Source organism: Callithrix jacchus, chromosome 20 (genome assembly GCF_049354715.1).
Source record: "Callithrix jacchus isolate 240 chromosome 20, calJac240_pri, whole genome shotgun sequence".
Lineage (NCBI taxonomy): Eukaryota > Metazoa > Chordata > Mammalia > Primates > Cebidae > Callithrix > Callithrix jacchus.
Window position 1 is genome coordinate 31,569,327 of NC_133521.1, and position 12,336 is coordinate 31,581,662.

A 12,336-nucleotide genomic window follows, 5' to 3' on the forward strand; every position below is an offset into this window, starting at 1 on the left:
ACCACGCCTGGCTATTTTTAGTAGAGACATGGTTTCACCATGTTGGTCAGGTTGGTCTCTTTTGAGACGGGTTCTCATTCTGTTGCCCAGGCTGGAATGCAGTGGTGCCATCTCGGCTCATTGCGGCTTTGACCTCCCACCTCACTCTCCCAGGTAGCTGGGCCCACAGGCCTGCACCACGTCCTGACCTCACGTATCCACCCGCCTCGGCCTCCCAAATTGCTGGGATTTACAGGCGTGAGCCATTACACTCGGCTCCTCCTCGTTTCTTAAAATCCCTGAGCTCTGCAAAGTAGAACCGTTAACCCTCCGTTTATTGCGTTATTTCACATTGAAATAACCCAACATTTATTTTTAAGCCTGTCACATGTCATATTAAATGTATAAGTCTCTGAACTGTAGGAGGACTTTAAACAAAGGAAAGTTCCATGAGAATACTATATGATACCAGTTTCTACGGCTAGGAATGCGACCACAGGTAAGAAAACAAAACCAAAATGCAACAAAAGGCCTGTAAACCCCATAATTCCACCACTCCAATAAATACAACACACAATACGTTTTCTCTTTTTTCTGAGACGGGGTCTCATTCTGTCACCCAGTCTGGAATGCAGTGGTGCCATCTCGGCTCACAGCAGCCTTGACCTCCCACCTCACCCTCCCAGGTAGCTGGGCCCACAGGCCTGCACCAGCACGCCCGGCTAATTTTTAAACTTGTTGCGGAGACAGGGTCTCACTATATTGCTCAAGCTGCCCTTGAACTGCGCTCTATAGATCCTCCTGCTTGGCTTCCCAAAGTGTTGGGATTACAGCAGTGAGCCACCACACCTGGCCATTAATGTTGAAGGACTGCATAATTAGACACATACTGTATAATCTATTTATATGAGCTTCAAGAATAGGAAAAATGAAATCTATGCTGATAAAAATCCACAGAGCTTGCCTGTGAAGAAGGATGTTTGAGCGAGACATAAGGGAACTTCCTGGGTGATAGAATTACTCTGTATCTTGATTGGGGCCTGGTTACATAGATAGTTAAGTCATGCTACTTTGTATTTCTAAACTCATGGAATTGTATTTATTTACTTTGAGACGGAGTCTCATTGTCACCCAGACTGGAGTCAGTGGCAGGGTCTTGGCTCACTGCAACCTCTGCCTCAGCCTCCTGAGTAGTTGGGATTACAGGCATGCACCACCAAGCCTGGCTAATGTTTTTTGTTTTTGTTTTTGTCTGAGACAGAGTCCCTTTGTCTATTGTGCAGTGATGGGATCTTGGCTCACTGCAACCTCCACTTCCTGGGTTCAACCGATTCTCCTGCCTCAGCCGCCCGAGTAGCTGGGACTACAGACATGTACCACCATGCCTGCCTAATTTTTTATGTATTCTTAGTAGAAACGGGGTTTTTCCATGTTGACAAGACTGGTCTGGAACTCCTGACCTCAGGTGATCTGACCGCCTCGGCCTTCCAAAATGCTGGGATTACAGGCATGAGCCACTGCACCCAGACTAATGTTTGTATTTTTAGTAGAGACAGGGTTTCACCATATTGGCTAGGCTGGCCTTGAACTCCTGAGCTCATGGATCTGCCTGCCTGGGCCTCTCAAAGTGCTGGGATTACAGGTGTGAGCCACTTTGTCTGGCCTGCTTTTTCTTTTTTATAAGCAATTCCCAAGGAAGAATAACTTTTTGTGACAGGGTCTTGCTGTTACCTAGGTTGGAATGCTGTGGCACGTTCACAGCTCACTGGAGCCTTGATCTCCCAGGCTCAAGTGCTTCTCCCACCTCAGCTCCCTGGTAGCTGGGATATAGCAGTGCGCCACCACCCCTGGCTAATTTTTGTGTGAGAACTTGTGTATTTAAATTATCATTGTATATAAATGGTACCTCTCAATAATGTGATTAAAAATTAAAACAAAGGGCTGGGCGTGGCGGCTCACACCTATCATCCTGGTACTTTGGGAGGCCTAAGTGGGTGGATCACCTGAGGTTAGGAGTTCGAGACGAGCCTGGCCAACATGGTGAAACCTCGTCTCTACTAAAAATGCAAAAATTAGCCGGGCATGGTGGGGGCGCCTGTAATCCCAGCTACTCGAGAAGCTGAGCCAGAGAATCGCTTGAACTGGGTAGGTGGAGGTTGTAGTGAGCCAAGATTGTGCCAGTGCACTCCACCCTGAGTGTCAGAGTAAGACTCTGTCTAAATAAATAAATGAAATGAAATGCATGCAATAACTTGGATGAGAGATTTGACATCTCATCTATTCTCGGCCTTTTGGCTAAGATCAAGTGGAGAGATTTGACATCTCATAGACATTATATTCTGTTCGTGAGAGAACCCGGGTACAAAAAGTATATATTGCATGATTCCATTCATAGAAGCCCAAAACAGGTGTATCTAATCTATAGAGATAGAAATCAGAACAGTGGTTGCCTGGGGATGAGCTAGGGTGAGTAGGATTGACTGGAAAAGGGGTACAAGGGAACTTCAAGGGTGATGAAAATGCTGTGTATCTTTTTTTTTTTTTTTTGAGATGGAGTCTTGCTGTGTTGTCAAGGCTGGAGTGCAGTGGTGCAATCTTGACTCTTCACTTCCTGAGTTCAACTGATTCTCCTGTCTCAGCCTCCTGAGTAGCTGGGACTACAGGCACCCACCACCATGCCTGGCTAATTTTTTCCATTTTTAATAGAGACAGGGTTTCATCACATTGGCCAGACTGGTCTCAAACACCTGACCTCAAGTGGTCCGCCCACCTCAGCCTCCCAAAGTGCTGGGATTACAGGTGTCGCTTCACCAGGCTGAAAATGCTCTGTATCTTAATTGAAGCAGTGATTACAGGTGTATACAATTGTCAAAACTCATTAAATTTTATACCTACTGTCTTTGCATTGCACTCTCTATATAGGTAATAAATAGATACAGCAATGTAATGAAAAAATGAAACTTAAAAAAATACAAGTAGTAATAAATTTATTGTTAAAAGAAAAAGGAGAGTGTGAGGATTTTTTTGTTGTTGCTCTGTCACTCAGGCTGGAGTGCAGTGGCACAAACACAGCTCACTGCAGCCTCAAACTCCTAGGCTCAAGCGATCCTCCCATCTTGGCCTCCCAAAGCACTGGGCTTACTGAGCCCAGCCCACTTCTGTTTTTGTTTGTTTGTTTTTGTTATAGAGACAACGCCTTGCCCTGTTACCCAAGCTGGAGTAGTGATGTGATCATAGCTCACTGTAACTTCAAACTCCTGGCCTCAAGCGATCCTCCTGCCTCAGCCTCCCAAAAGCACTGGGATTACAGGTGTGGCCACCACACCTGGTCCCGAACACATTAACAGGACAGATTTCTCTGCAGTACATCCCTGCTGCCAGCTAGGAATTCAGAGGTGATTAAGTTAGATATACTCCCTGCTCTTACTGGACTTAAAAATTTAAGTGAGGACAGATGCTTAACCAGGAGTCCCAAAAGCAGCATAAGGCAAATACAACCTTGTGGTTAAGAGTTGGGCCCTGGAGCCAGACTGTCTGGGCCTACGTACATGATCTCTCTGTGCCTGCTTCCTCATCCGTAAAGTAGGAATCACAACACCTTTGTTGTAAGGAGCAAATGAGAGAAGCTATGTAGACCTTCAGAGGTTGCCTAAGATAATGCTGATTCAGGAAGTGCAGGGCACCATGGGAGATTATGATAGAGGAACTGGCCTGGCATGGTGGCTCACGCCTCCTGAGTAACTGGGATTACAGGCATGCACCACCAAATCTGGCTAATTTTTAATTTTTATTTTAGTAGAGACGGGGTTTCTCCATGTTGGTCAGGCTGGTCTCAAACTCCCAACCTCAGGTGATCTGTCCACCTCGGCCTTCCAAAGTGCTGGGATTACAGGCATGAACCACCATGCCTGGGTAATTTTTAATTTTTTTTTTATTTTTTGTGATGGAGTCTCACTCTGTCGCCAGGCTGGAGTGCAGTGGTGCAATCTCAACTCACTGCAGCCTCCGCCTCTGGGGTTCAAGTGATTCTCCTGCCTCAGCCTCCCAAGTAACTGACTACAGGCATGTGCCATTATGCCCAGCTAATTTTTGTATTTTTAGTAGAGATTTTCACGATATTGGCCAGGATGGTCTTGATCTCTTGACTTCATGATCCACCCACCTGGCCTCCCAAAATGCTGGGATTACAGGCATGAGCCACTGCACTTGGCCAATTTTTAATTTTTTTTTTGTAGATATGAGGTCGTTCTGTGTTGCTCAGGGTGGTGTCAAACTCCTGGGCTCAAGGGATCCTCCTGCCTTGGCCTCCCAAAGTTGCTGAGATTAGGTATGAGTAACCTTGCCCAGCTGAGCAATTTAGATAACAAGGATGCATCTCTCATTGGAACAGGAATGAGAGGGAAGGACCAGTGTTCGTGGAAGAAGTTCTGGTGGTGGAAGGTTGAGGGAGGTTCCAAATGTTAGCCATTTTCTTGGAGTGAGAAGCTCATTTGCTGACACCTGAGGGGGACGATAGGGTTGGAATTAGGAGGTGAGCAAAAGTTTCAAAATAGTCAGTGAAGTATGGGGAGTTAACCAGAATGGTCCATGAGAGTAGAGGTTACTGCAGCTATTTCTGAGGTTGTCCCTTCCATTGATGTTAAATACCAAGTCAGAGCTTTTCAAACTCGGAGAAAGTTAAAAAAAAAAAAAATCAGATGAATAGAGTAATTTGTTCCTCTGACATAATCCCACTTGCTGTAGAAATTAACAAAGCTGGCCAGGCACAGTGGCTCATGCCGGTAATCCCCACATTTTGGGAGGCTGAGGTGGGTGGATCGCTTGAGACTAGGAGTTTGAGACCAGCCTGGCCAACATGGTTAAACTCTGTCTCTACTAAAAATACAAAAATTAGCTGGGTGTGGTGGCTCACGCCTGTAATTCCAGTACCTTGGGAGGCCAAGGCGGGCAGATTACCTGAGGTCAGGAGTTAAAGATCTTAGCCAACATGGTGAAACCCCATCTCTACTAAAAATCCAAAAGTTAGCTGGGCATGGTGGCACTTGTCCCAGCAACTCAGGAGGCTGAGGCATGAGAATCACTTGAGCTCGGGAGGCAGAGATTGCAGAGAGCTGTGATGGCACCACTGCACTAAGCCTGGGCAACAGAGCAAGACTCAGTCTCAAAAAAAAAAAAAAAAAAATTCAAAGTTCTTGACACCAAACTTGAGAAATTGCAAATAGATCTCTAATGTATGCATTCTAGATCCATGTGGGATGTCCTACTTATTGGAAAGATACATTTCACTTGGGCTCCTGATGCTTCCAATCCACCACCAGCTGTTACTGTGGCTTCAGCTTCTTCTACATGTATTTCTTCTGACCTGAACAAGGATGGAGTGACTGGTGACTGTGATAGTATAACATAAATATTGATAAGTTCTGTGTGTGAAAAATTATACCAACCCACCTCATGGTGAATTCCTTGCATTTACAGTCTTCACTGGAAAGCTGTGATTTATAGCATTACTGTAAAAACTGCTGAGCCAAGCATTTCAGTCTAACACTGGGACAGTGATCTACATATCAACGGAAAGTTCCCTTGGCTTTACAGAGCATTTAGAGTGAATTTTGTCTGGGCTCAAAGATAACTTACAGACCTAAATATGTTTACATATTAGATTTCAGAAAACTTTAACCAGTGTGACCGTGAGCACCTCCACCATGCCAGTACAGAATGACTGCAGAGCTCAGCCATGGGCAATCCCAATGCACAGAATGCTACACTTGACATTAGTTCTTTCCCTTGTTAAAACAAACAAAAAAACCCCCGAATACCAGCAAGCAAAAACATGCTGCTGTTTCTCCTACCTTCTTTTCTAGGAGATGGGGTCTTGCTCTGTTGCCCAGGCTGGGGTGCACTGGCATGGATCACCTCTCACTGCAGCCTCAGCCTCCCAGGCTCAGGTGATCCTCCCACCTCAGCCTCCTGGGTTAAGCTAGGACTACAGGCATGAGCCATCATACTTGGCTAATTTTTAAATTTTTTTTATTTTTTTTTTTAATTTCTGAAATAATTGCTTAAAATTTTTATTTTTTATAGACAGGGTCTGTTGCCCAGGCTGGTCTCAGACCCTTGGACTCGAGCAGTCCATCTGCTTTGGCCTCTCAAAGTGCTGGAATCACAGGAGTGAGCCACTGTGCCTGGCTTAATTTTCTTTTTTAAACTTTTAAAGACACAAGATCTTGCTATTTGCCCTGAATGGTCTCAAATTCCTGGCCTCCAGTGACCTCCTGTCTCACCCTCCCAAGTAGCTGGGATTACAGTTGTGATGTTCTGCATCCAGCTGTTTCTTTTTTTTTTTTTTTTTTTTGAGATGGAGTTTTGCCCTTGTTGCCCAGGCTGGAGTGCGATGGAGTGATCTTGAAACCTCTGCTCACTGCAACCTCTGCTTCCCGGGTTCAAGCAGTTCTCCTGGCTCAGCCTCCCTCGTAGCTGGGATTACAGGTGCCCGCCACCATGCCAAGCTAACTTTTTGCATTTTTAGTAGAGATGGGGTTTCACTATGTTGGCCAGGCTGGTTTTGATCTCCTGGCCTCAGGTGATCCACCCGCCTCAGCCTCCCAAAGTGCTGGGATTACAGGTGTGAGCCACTGTGCCTGGCTCCTTCTTATACTTATTAATAATATGAAAACTTCATAATTAAGTTCCATTAATGTGAAAAATACATCAACAGTTAGTTCTTATGCATATAGCCAATGAATGCCACTCAAGAAAAATAATAAAATGGTTTATAGGTAATGAATATATCCAGAATTTTCCATGGGGCCAAAAATTCCTTTTTCCAAGTTTCTCTGTTCTAGAGCAGTTTTTTTTTTTTCAGATGGAGTCTTACTCTGTCGGTCCAGGCTGGAGTGTGCAGTGGTGCAATCTCGGCTCACTGCAAGCTCTGCCTCCCGGTTTCAAGCAATTCTCCTGCTTTAGCCTCCCGAGTAGCTGGGATTACAGGCATGCACTACCACATCCTGCTGATTTTTATATTTTTAGTAGAGAAGGGGTTTTACCATGTTGGCCAGGCTGGTCTCGAACTCCTGACCTGAGGTGATCCACCCACCTCAGCTTTCCAAAGTTCTAGGATTATAGGCATGAGCCACTGCGCCTGCTTTTTTTTTTTTTTTTTTTTGAGTCAGGGTCTTGATCTGTTACCCAGGCTGGCATGCAGTGGCACAATCATAACTCACTGTAGCCTTGAACTGCTGGGCTCAGGCAATCCTCCTACCTCAGCCTCCCTAGTAGCTGGGACTACAGGCATGTACTATCATGCCTGGCTTTTTAAAAAAAATTATTTTGTGGAGACAGGTCTCCTTTGTTACCTAGGCTGGTCTTGAACTCTTAAGCTCAAGCCGTCCTCCCTTCTCAGCCTTCCAAAATGCTGGGATTACAGGCATGAGTCAACTTGGCCAGCTATCATATCATATACAGGTACTTACTAAACACAGTAAAAGAATCCCTGGGGACCAAAGCTAAGCAAGCTCAATGCAGATTTACATCACTGTTGGCTCTAGGCTACACAAGGTCTCAGAGGCAGCTATGGTCTTGGGAGCTAGGTGAATGGAATGGAATGGAAGGAATAAGGAAGAAATATGAGCTATAGTAGCACTGGGGTGAACTCCAGAACCATCCACGACAGTGGGACTTACCTTTTTTTTTGAGACGGAGTTTTGCTCTTGTTACCCAGGCTGGAGTGCAATGGTGCAATCTCGGCTCACCGCAACCTCCGCCTCCTGGGTTCAGGCAATTCTCCTGGGTTCAGGCAATTCTCCTGCCTCGGCCTCCTGAGTAGCTGGGATTACAGGCACGCGCCACCATGCCCAGCTAATTTTTTGTATTTTTAGTAGAGACGGGGTTTCACCATGTTGACCAGGATGGTCTCGATCTCTTGACCTCGTGATCCACCCGCCTCGCCCTCCCAAAGTTCTGGGATTACAGGCGTAAGCCACCGCGCCCGGCCTGGGATTTACCTTTTTAAAAGACATATACTCTTTGTGAGTCTCCCCAGGAAAATACATGTAAACTCAAACTACTGCATATATAATTCATAGACTCCATGAAACCCATCCAGTGACTTCTTAGAGGTCCAAAACCCCTAATTAAGAACTGTTGGCTAGGCACAGTGGCTCACGCCTGTAATCCCAGCACTTTGGGCAGCTGAGGCAGGTGGATCACTTGAGGTCAGGAGTTCAAGACCAGCCTGGCCAACATAGTAGAAACCCTGTGTCCACTAAAAATACAAGAAATTGCTGGGCACGGTGGCTCACGCCTGTAATCCTAACACTTTGGGAGGCCAAGATGGGTGGATCACCTGAGGCCAGGAGTTCAAGACCAGCCTGGCCATCATGGTGAAACCCCATCTTAAAAATAAAAAAACAAAAAATACAAGAAATTAGCTGGGCATGGTGGTGGGCCCCTGTAGTCCTAGGTACTCGGGAGGCTGAGGCAGGAGAATCACTTGAACTTAGGAGGCAGAGGTTGCAGTGAGTAGAGATTGCACCACGGCACTCCAGCCTGGGCAAAAGTGAGACTCTGTCTCCAAAAAAAGGAACTGTTGACCTATACTTCTACCAGATTCTCATTCCTCCTGCTGTCAAAGAGTCTACAGCACCCCCCCATTCCCACTTTCCTTCTCAGACTTGAGGCTACACCAGTAGAGAGGTTGTATGTGCTGTGAGAAGAAGGTGCGGGTCTCATCTGCCTGTGGCCTACTGAAGAGTCTTACACTTCTTTAATTATTGCCCTTGGTTTTAGTTATTTCAGGGTTGGTCCACAGGTCTCAGGGAAGGAGAAAAAAGTATAAAAATTTCTTTTCTCCTTACAAGAATTCCAAGATGTGTCAGAGTTAACCAGAAGCATAGAGAAGACTTTACATAGTCAAGTAACCACCCTAGGAATGTGGCAGAATTGGCAGTCTGTTGGTCTCTGGATTGTCAGATTAAAGAAACTGGAGGCTGACACTGGCCCCTTCCTTTCCCAGGAGACAGATCTGGCCTAAATACAGAGATGCCTAAAAGGAAGACCTAGGATTGCAATAGTTCTTAGCATATAAAACTCTTCTTTCAGGTCTTAGAGCAAGTGGACACTCTGTACCAAAGCCAAAGAATTGAAGAGTACTCCTCTTGGCTGGGGTTTCATATTGCTCTTGCAAAATTCAGTTTCCTCTCATCTTTTCTGTCATTCTGTGGGTACCAACAGCCTTGGCCAGGTGTAAGTAGTGTCCATTACTACTGTTTGCTCTGACTGTCTTGCACAAAGATGTCAAGTAAGGCTGAGGCAAAGGTCTTGGTGATACTTTTGCCTTGGACAGATAAACAGTAGCAGTGCAGCTGTCCCTCTGCACCCATTTGTATTCCAAAGGTAGTAAACACTGGTAGTAAACAGCTGTTCAGAAGCCCTTTATAATAAAGATGTCAAATATCTGAAATCACTTCCCAGCTCTGACAAAACTTGCCTTCTGGGTATGGAGACAAAGCAAGAATTTGTGATTACTGCTGACCACGTCTAGAACTGCCTTGAAGCTGGCCATTAGAGACTTGAAGCCACAATTTTCACTAAACCTCAGATCACATTTGCTTGGGGCTACTGTGGAGTAAGATGATATTAAGGACACAAAAAGGATGTTGCAAATGCTCATGAGATCAGGTTTTGTGGCAAGCTAGGGCCACCAGTAATTCTCCACGATGACTTCTCCACAGGACTTGCTTAAGCACAGGCACAGGACCCACCACTAATCAGATGCGCACTCTACACAGACTGTACCCACCGAGAACAGGCCACAGTCCTGTGGCACAAACCCATATACAAAGGTCTGAGAGGTTGGCATTTTGGTCCATGCTTATTTAACAAATCCCGTTCTGCTGTGGACGTTAGGATGGGGGCCTGGCAATATGCAGCTGAGCTGTCCCACCCCAGGTCCAAAGCAGCAGCTCTCAGGCCTCCTCTGCTGCCTCATGCCAAACATGATGGCTGGGCTTACACACCTATTCTATTGGAGGCCTCTCTCTGTGTTCCCTTTTCACCACTATTCCCTTACTTCCACAGGAGCTGGAGGCTGGCCCACCCACTCCAAAGCAGAGAACAAGCACAGGCTGCCACAGGAGATCGTGGGTAAGAAATCAGCCACAGCATCTAGAGTAGCATGAAGGAAACGCTGGCTAAATTAAAAGGTGAAACTTCCAAAAGGTAAATCTCTGTGTATTCATGCCTAATCTTCCAATATTGTGTAAATAATTTTTTCTACCATCCCCCATCATTTGTACACATTTTTGTCAAGTCCAAACATAATTTGAAGTGAGGTAGGTAGTTTCTCTCTCCTCGTGCCGCTGACCTTGGGGTGATGTCGGGGCCTGTGCCCTGAAGGCACTTGTCTCCCGTGCTGGGGCAGTGCCAGGGCTGGCACCAGTGGATGATGGAGCTTCTCAGTTGGCTATTTTCTCGATCTCGTCCAAATCATCCGTGTCCAATCTTTCTATCTTCTTATCTGGGGGAAAAAAACAGAGGTCTTTACCCTGCCCTGAGAATGTCCCCTACCTTGGGCCATAGCAATCATTCATTCAGCCCCAAAGGCTCCTGGTGCCTGGGCAGGGAGCAGCAGGTCCCCTACTTACTGACAGAACAGTCAGAGCCCCAGGTTCCCAAGCCTACTCATAGGAGAACTGTTCTTGGGGTCCCTGGGTCCTGAAGTCTCCAGGTGTGCTCTCTGAGAACTTCCGTGTGGTCAGAAAGGAGGTGGGGGTGCCAGGGACAAAGGCTCTCTTGGAGCTACAGAAGATCCTACCCCTTTCCCCACCCTGCCCCCCTTAGGAAAGGGTGCCAGGCACAGGACCCGCCCCTGGACTCACTAAAATGCTCCTGGATTCTGTTCAGAATGTTCATGCTGTGCTTGCTGTCCACCATGTTCACTGCCAGGCCCCTCTTGCCAAAGCGGCCCGTGCGCCCGATCCGGTGTAGGTAGGTCTCGTTGTCAGGGTTCCCGTCCTTGTCCACAGGAAGATCAAAGTTGATAACGACAGACACTTGTTCAACATCGATCCCTGCAGGAAGCAGAGTTGGAGGCTGAGAGGACTAAGGACAGAAGACAAATCAGTCATGTGGTCCATCCATACAATGGAGCATGACTCAGTATTAAGGAACTGCAGCACTAACAGATACATGCTGTTGAGTGCAGGAAGCCAGATCTGTTTGGGCTCTGTGAGATTTAGATGATGCCCAATAAAGGCACAACTACAGGCACAGAAACCAAACTAGCAGGGGCCAGGAAGTGGGGTGCAGGGAGAGGTGATGAGTCCCTGAGAGTTGGAGAGAAGTAAGGACAGGAGACAAAAATCACTGTTGTCCACATGTAAGTCAATGCATATCAACTTTGGGTAGAGGGAAAGAATTTAGGGGCTGCACGCAGTGGCTCACACCTGTAATCCCAGCTTTTTGGGAGACCAAGGCAGGCAGATCACCTGAGGTCAGGAGCGCAAGAACAGCCTGGCCAACACTGCAAAACCCCATCTTTACTAAAAATACAAAAATCAGCCAGGAGTGGTGGTGGGCACCTGTAATCCCAGGCTGAAGCAGGAGAATCGCTTGAACACGGGAGGTGGAGGTTGCACTGAGCCGAGATTGTGCCACTGCACTACAGTCTGGGTGACGGAGTGAGACTTGGTCTCAAAAAAAAAATATTGGGACAGGCCAACTCTGGGAATTGGGTACAAGAGAGGGCACATACAGGCAGGGAGCAGAACCTGGAGGAAAAGAATAGACCTTTGACAGGTGCCAACGAAATTATGAAATCCGTCAGTAAGCCTCTGGGAGACACAATGTTCTGGAGATGGGTAACCCTGGAAGAGCAGGCTCCGTTCTCTACTGGTCAGATGCCTGTATATTTTCTTCCACCAAGTCAGGACACCTGGCTTCTTTGGGAGTTCTTATCACCTGAGGGAAATGCAAACACTCTCTCCTAGAAAGGAATATCATCACCAACCCCACCTGTCTCTCTGAGACTATCAGACTTTCCTGTATACAAGGATTTCTGGCTCTAACTGGGCCTGGGACCCCGAGCCTGGCAGACCAGGTGGGACACATCCTCTGCTCACCGCGGGCACACACGTTGGTGGTCACCAGAACCTTCTCTTTGCCCTCTCGGAAGCGCTCAATCACCGCAGCCCTCTGCTCCACCATCATCTCCCCACTCAGCAGAGCCACCTGGTGGCCTTCTTTTGAGAGCTCTGCTGCCAGCCAGCTAGCTGTTTTGCGAGTCTGGAGTGAAAAGAATTGTTTTATATGAAGAAACCTTTTAAAAATAAAATGAAGACAACTGCAAAAAAGTGGCTTGCC

At 46.7% G+C, this 12,336-nt stretch overlaps 1 protein-coding gene across 25 annotated transcripts in view; it reads right to left on the reverse strand.

Moving 5' to 3' along the window:
* Positions 1-10,190: 10,190 nt before the first annotated feature.
* The window catches only part of LOC103789493 (ATP-dependent RNA helicase DDX19B), a 37,471-nt gene continuing 35,325 nt past the window's right edge, over positions 10,191-12,336 (reverse strand). For 23 of the 25 annotated variants that reach the window (XM_078357726.1, XM_054248701.2, XM_035282214.3 and 20 more), the window contains 3 exons: positions 12,096-12,258; positions 10,854-11,045; positions 10,191-10,492 (listed from right to left, as the gene is read on the reverse strand). In XM_078357726.1, the coding sequence (XP_078213852.1) occupies positions 10,431-10,492; positions 10,854-11,045; positions 12,096-12,258 (417 nt within the window). In that variant the 3' untranslated portion in view covers positions 10,191-10,430. Of the gene's footprint in view, positions 10,493-10,853; positions 11,046-11,763; positions 11,935-12,095; positions 12,259-12,336 lie in introns of all 25 variants that reach the window. The other 2 variants (XR_013530169.1, XR_013530168.1) reach the window with 1 other exon arrangement.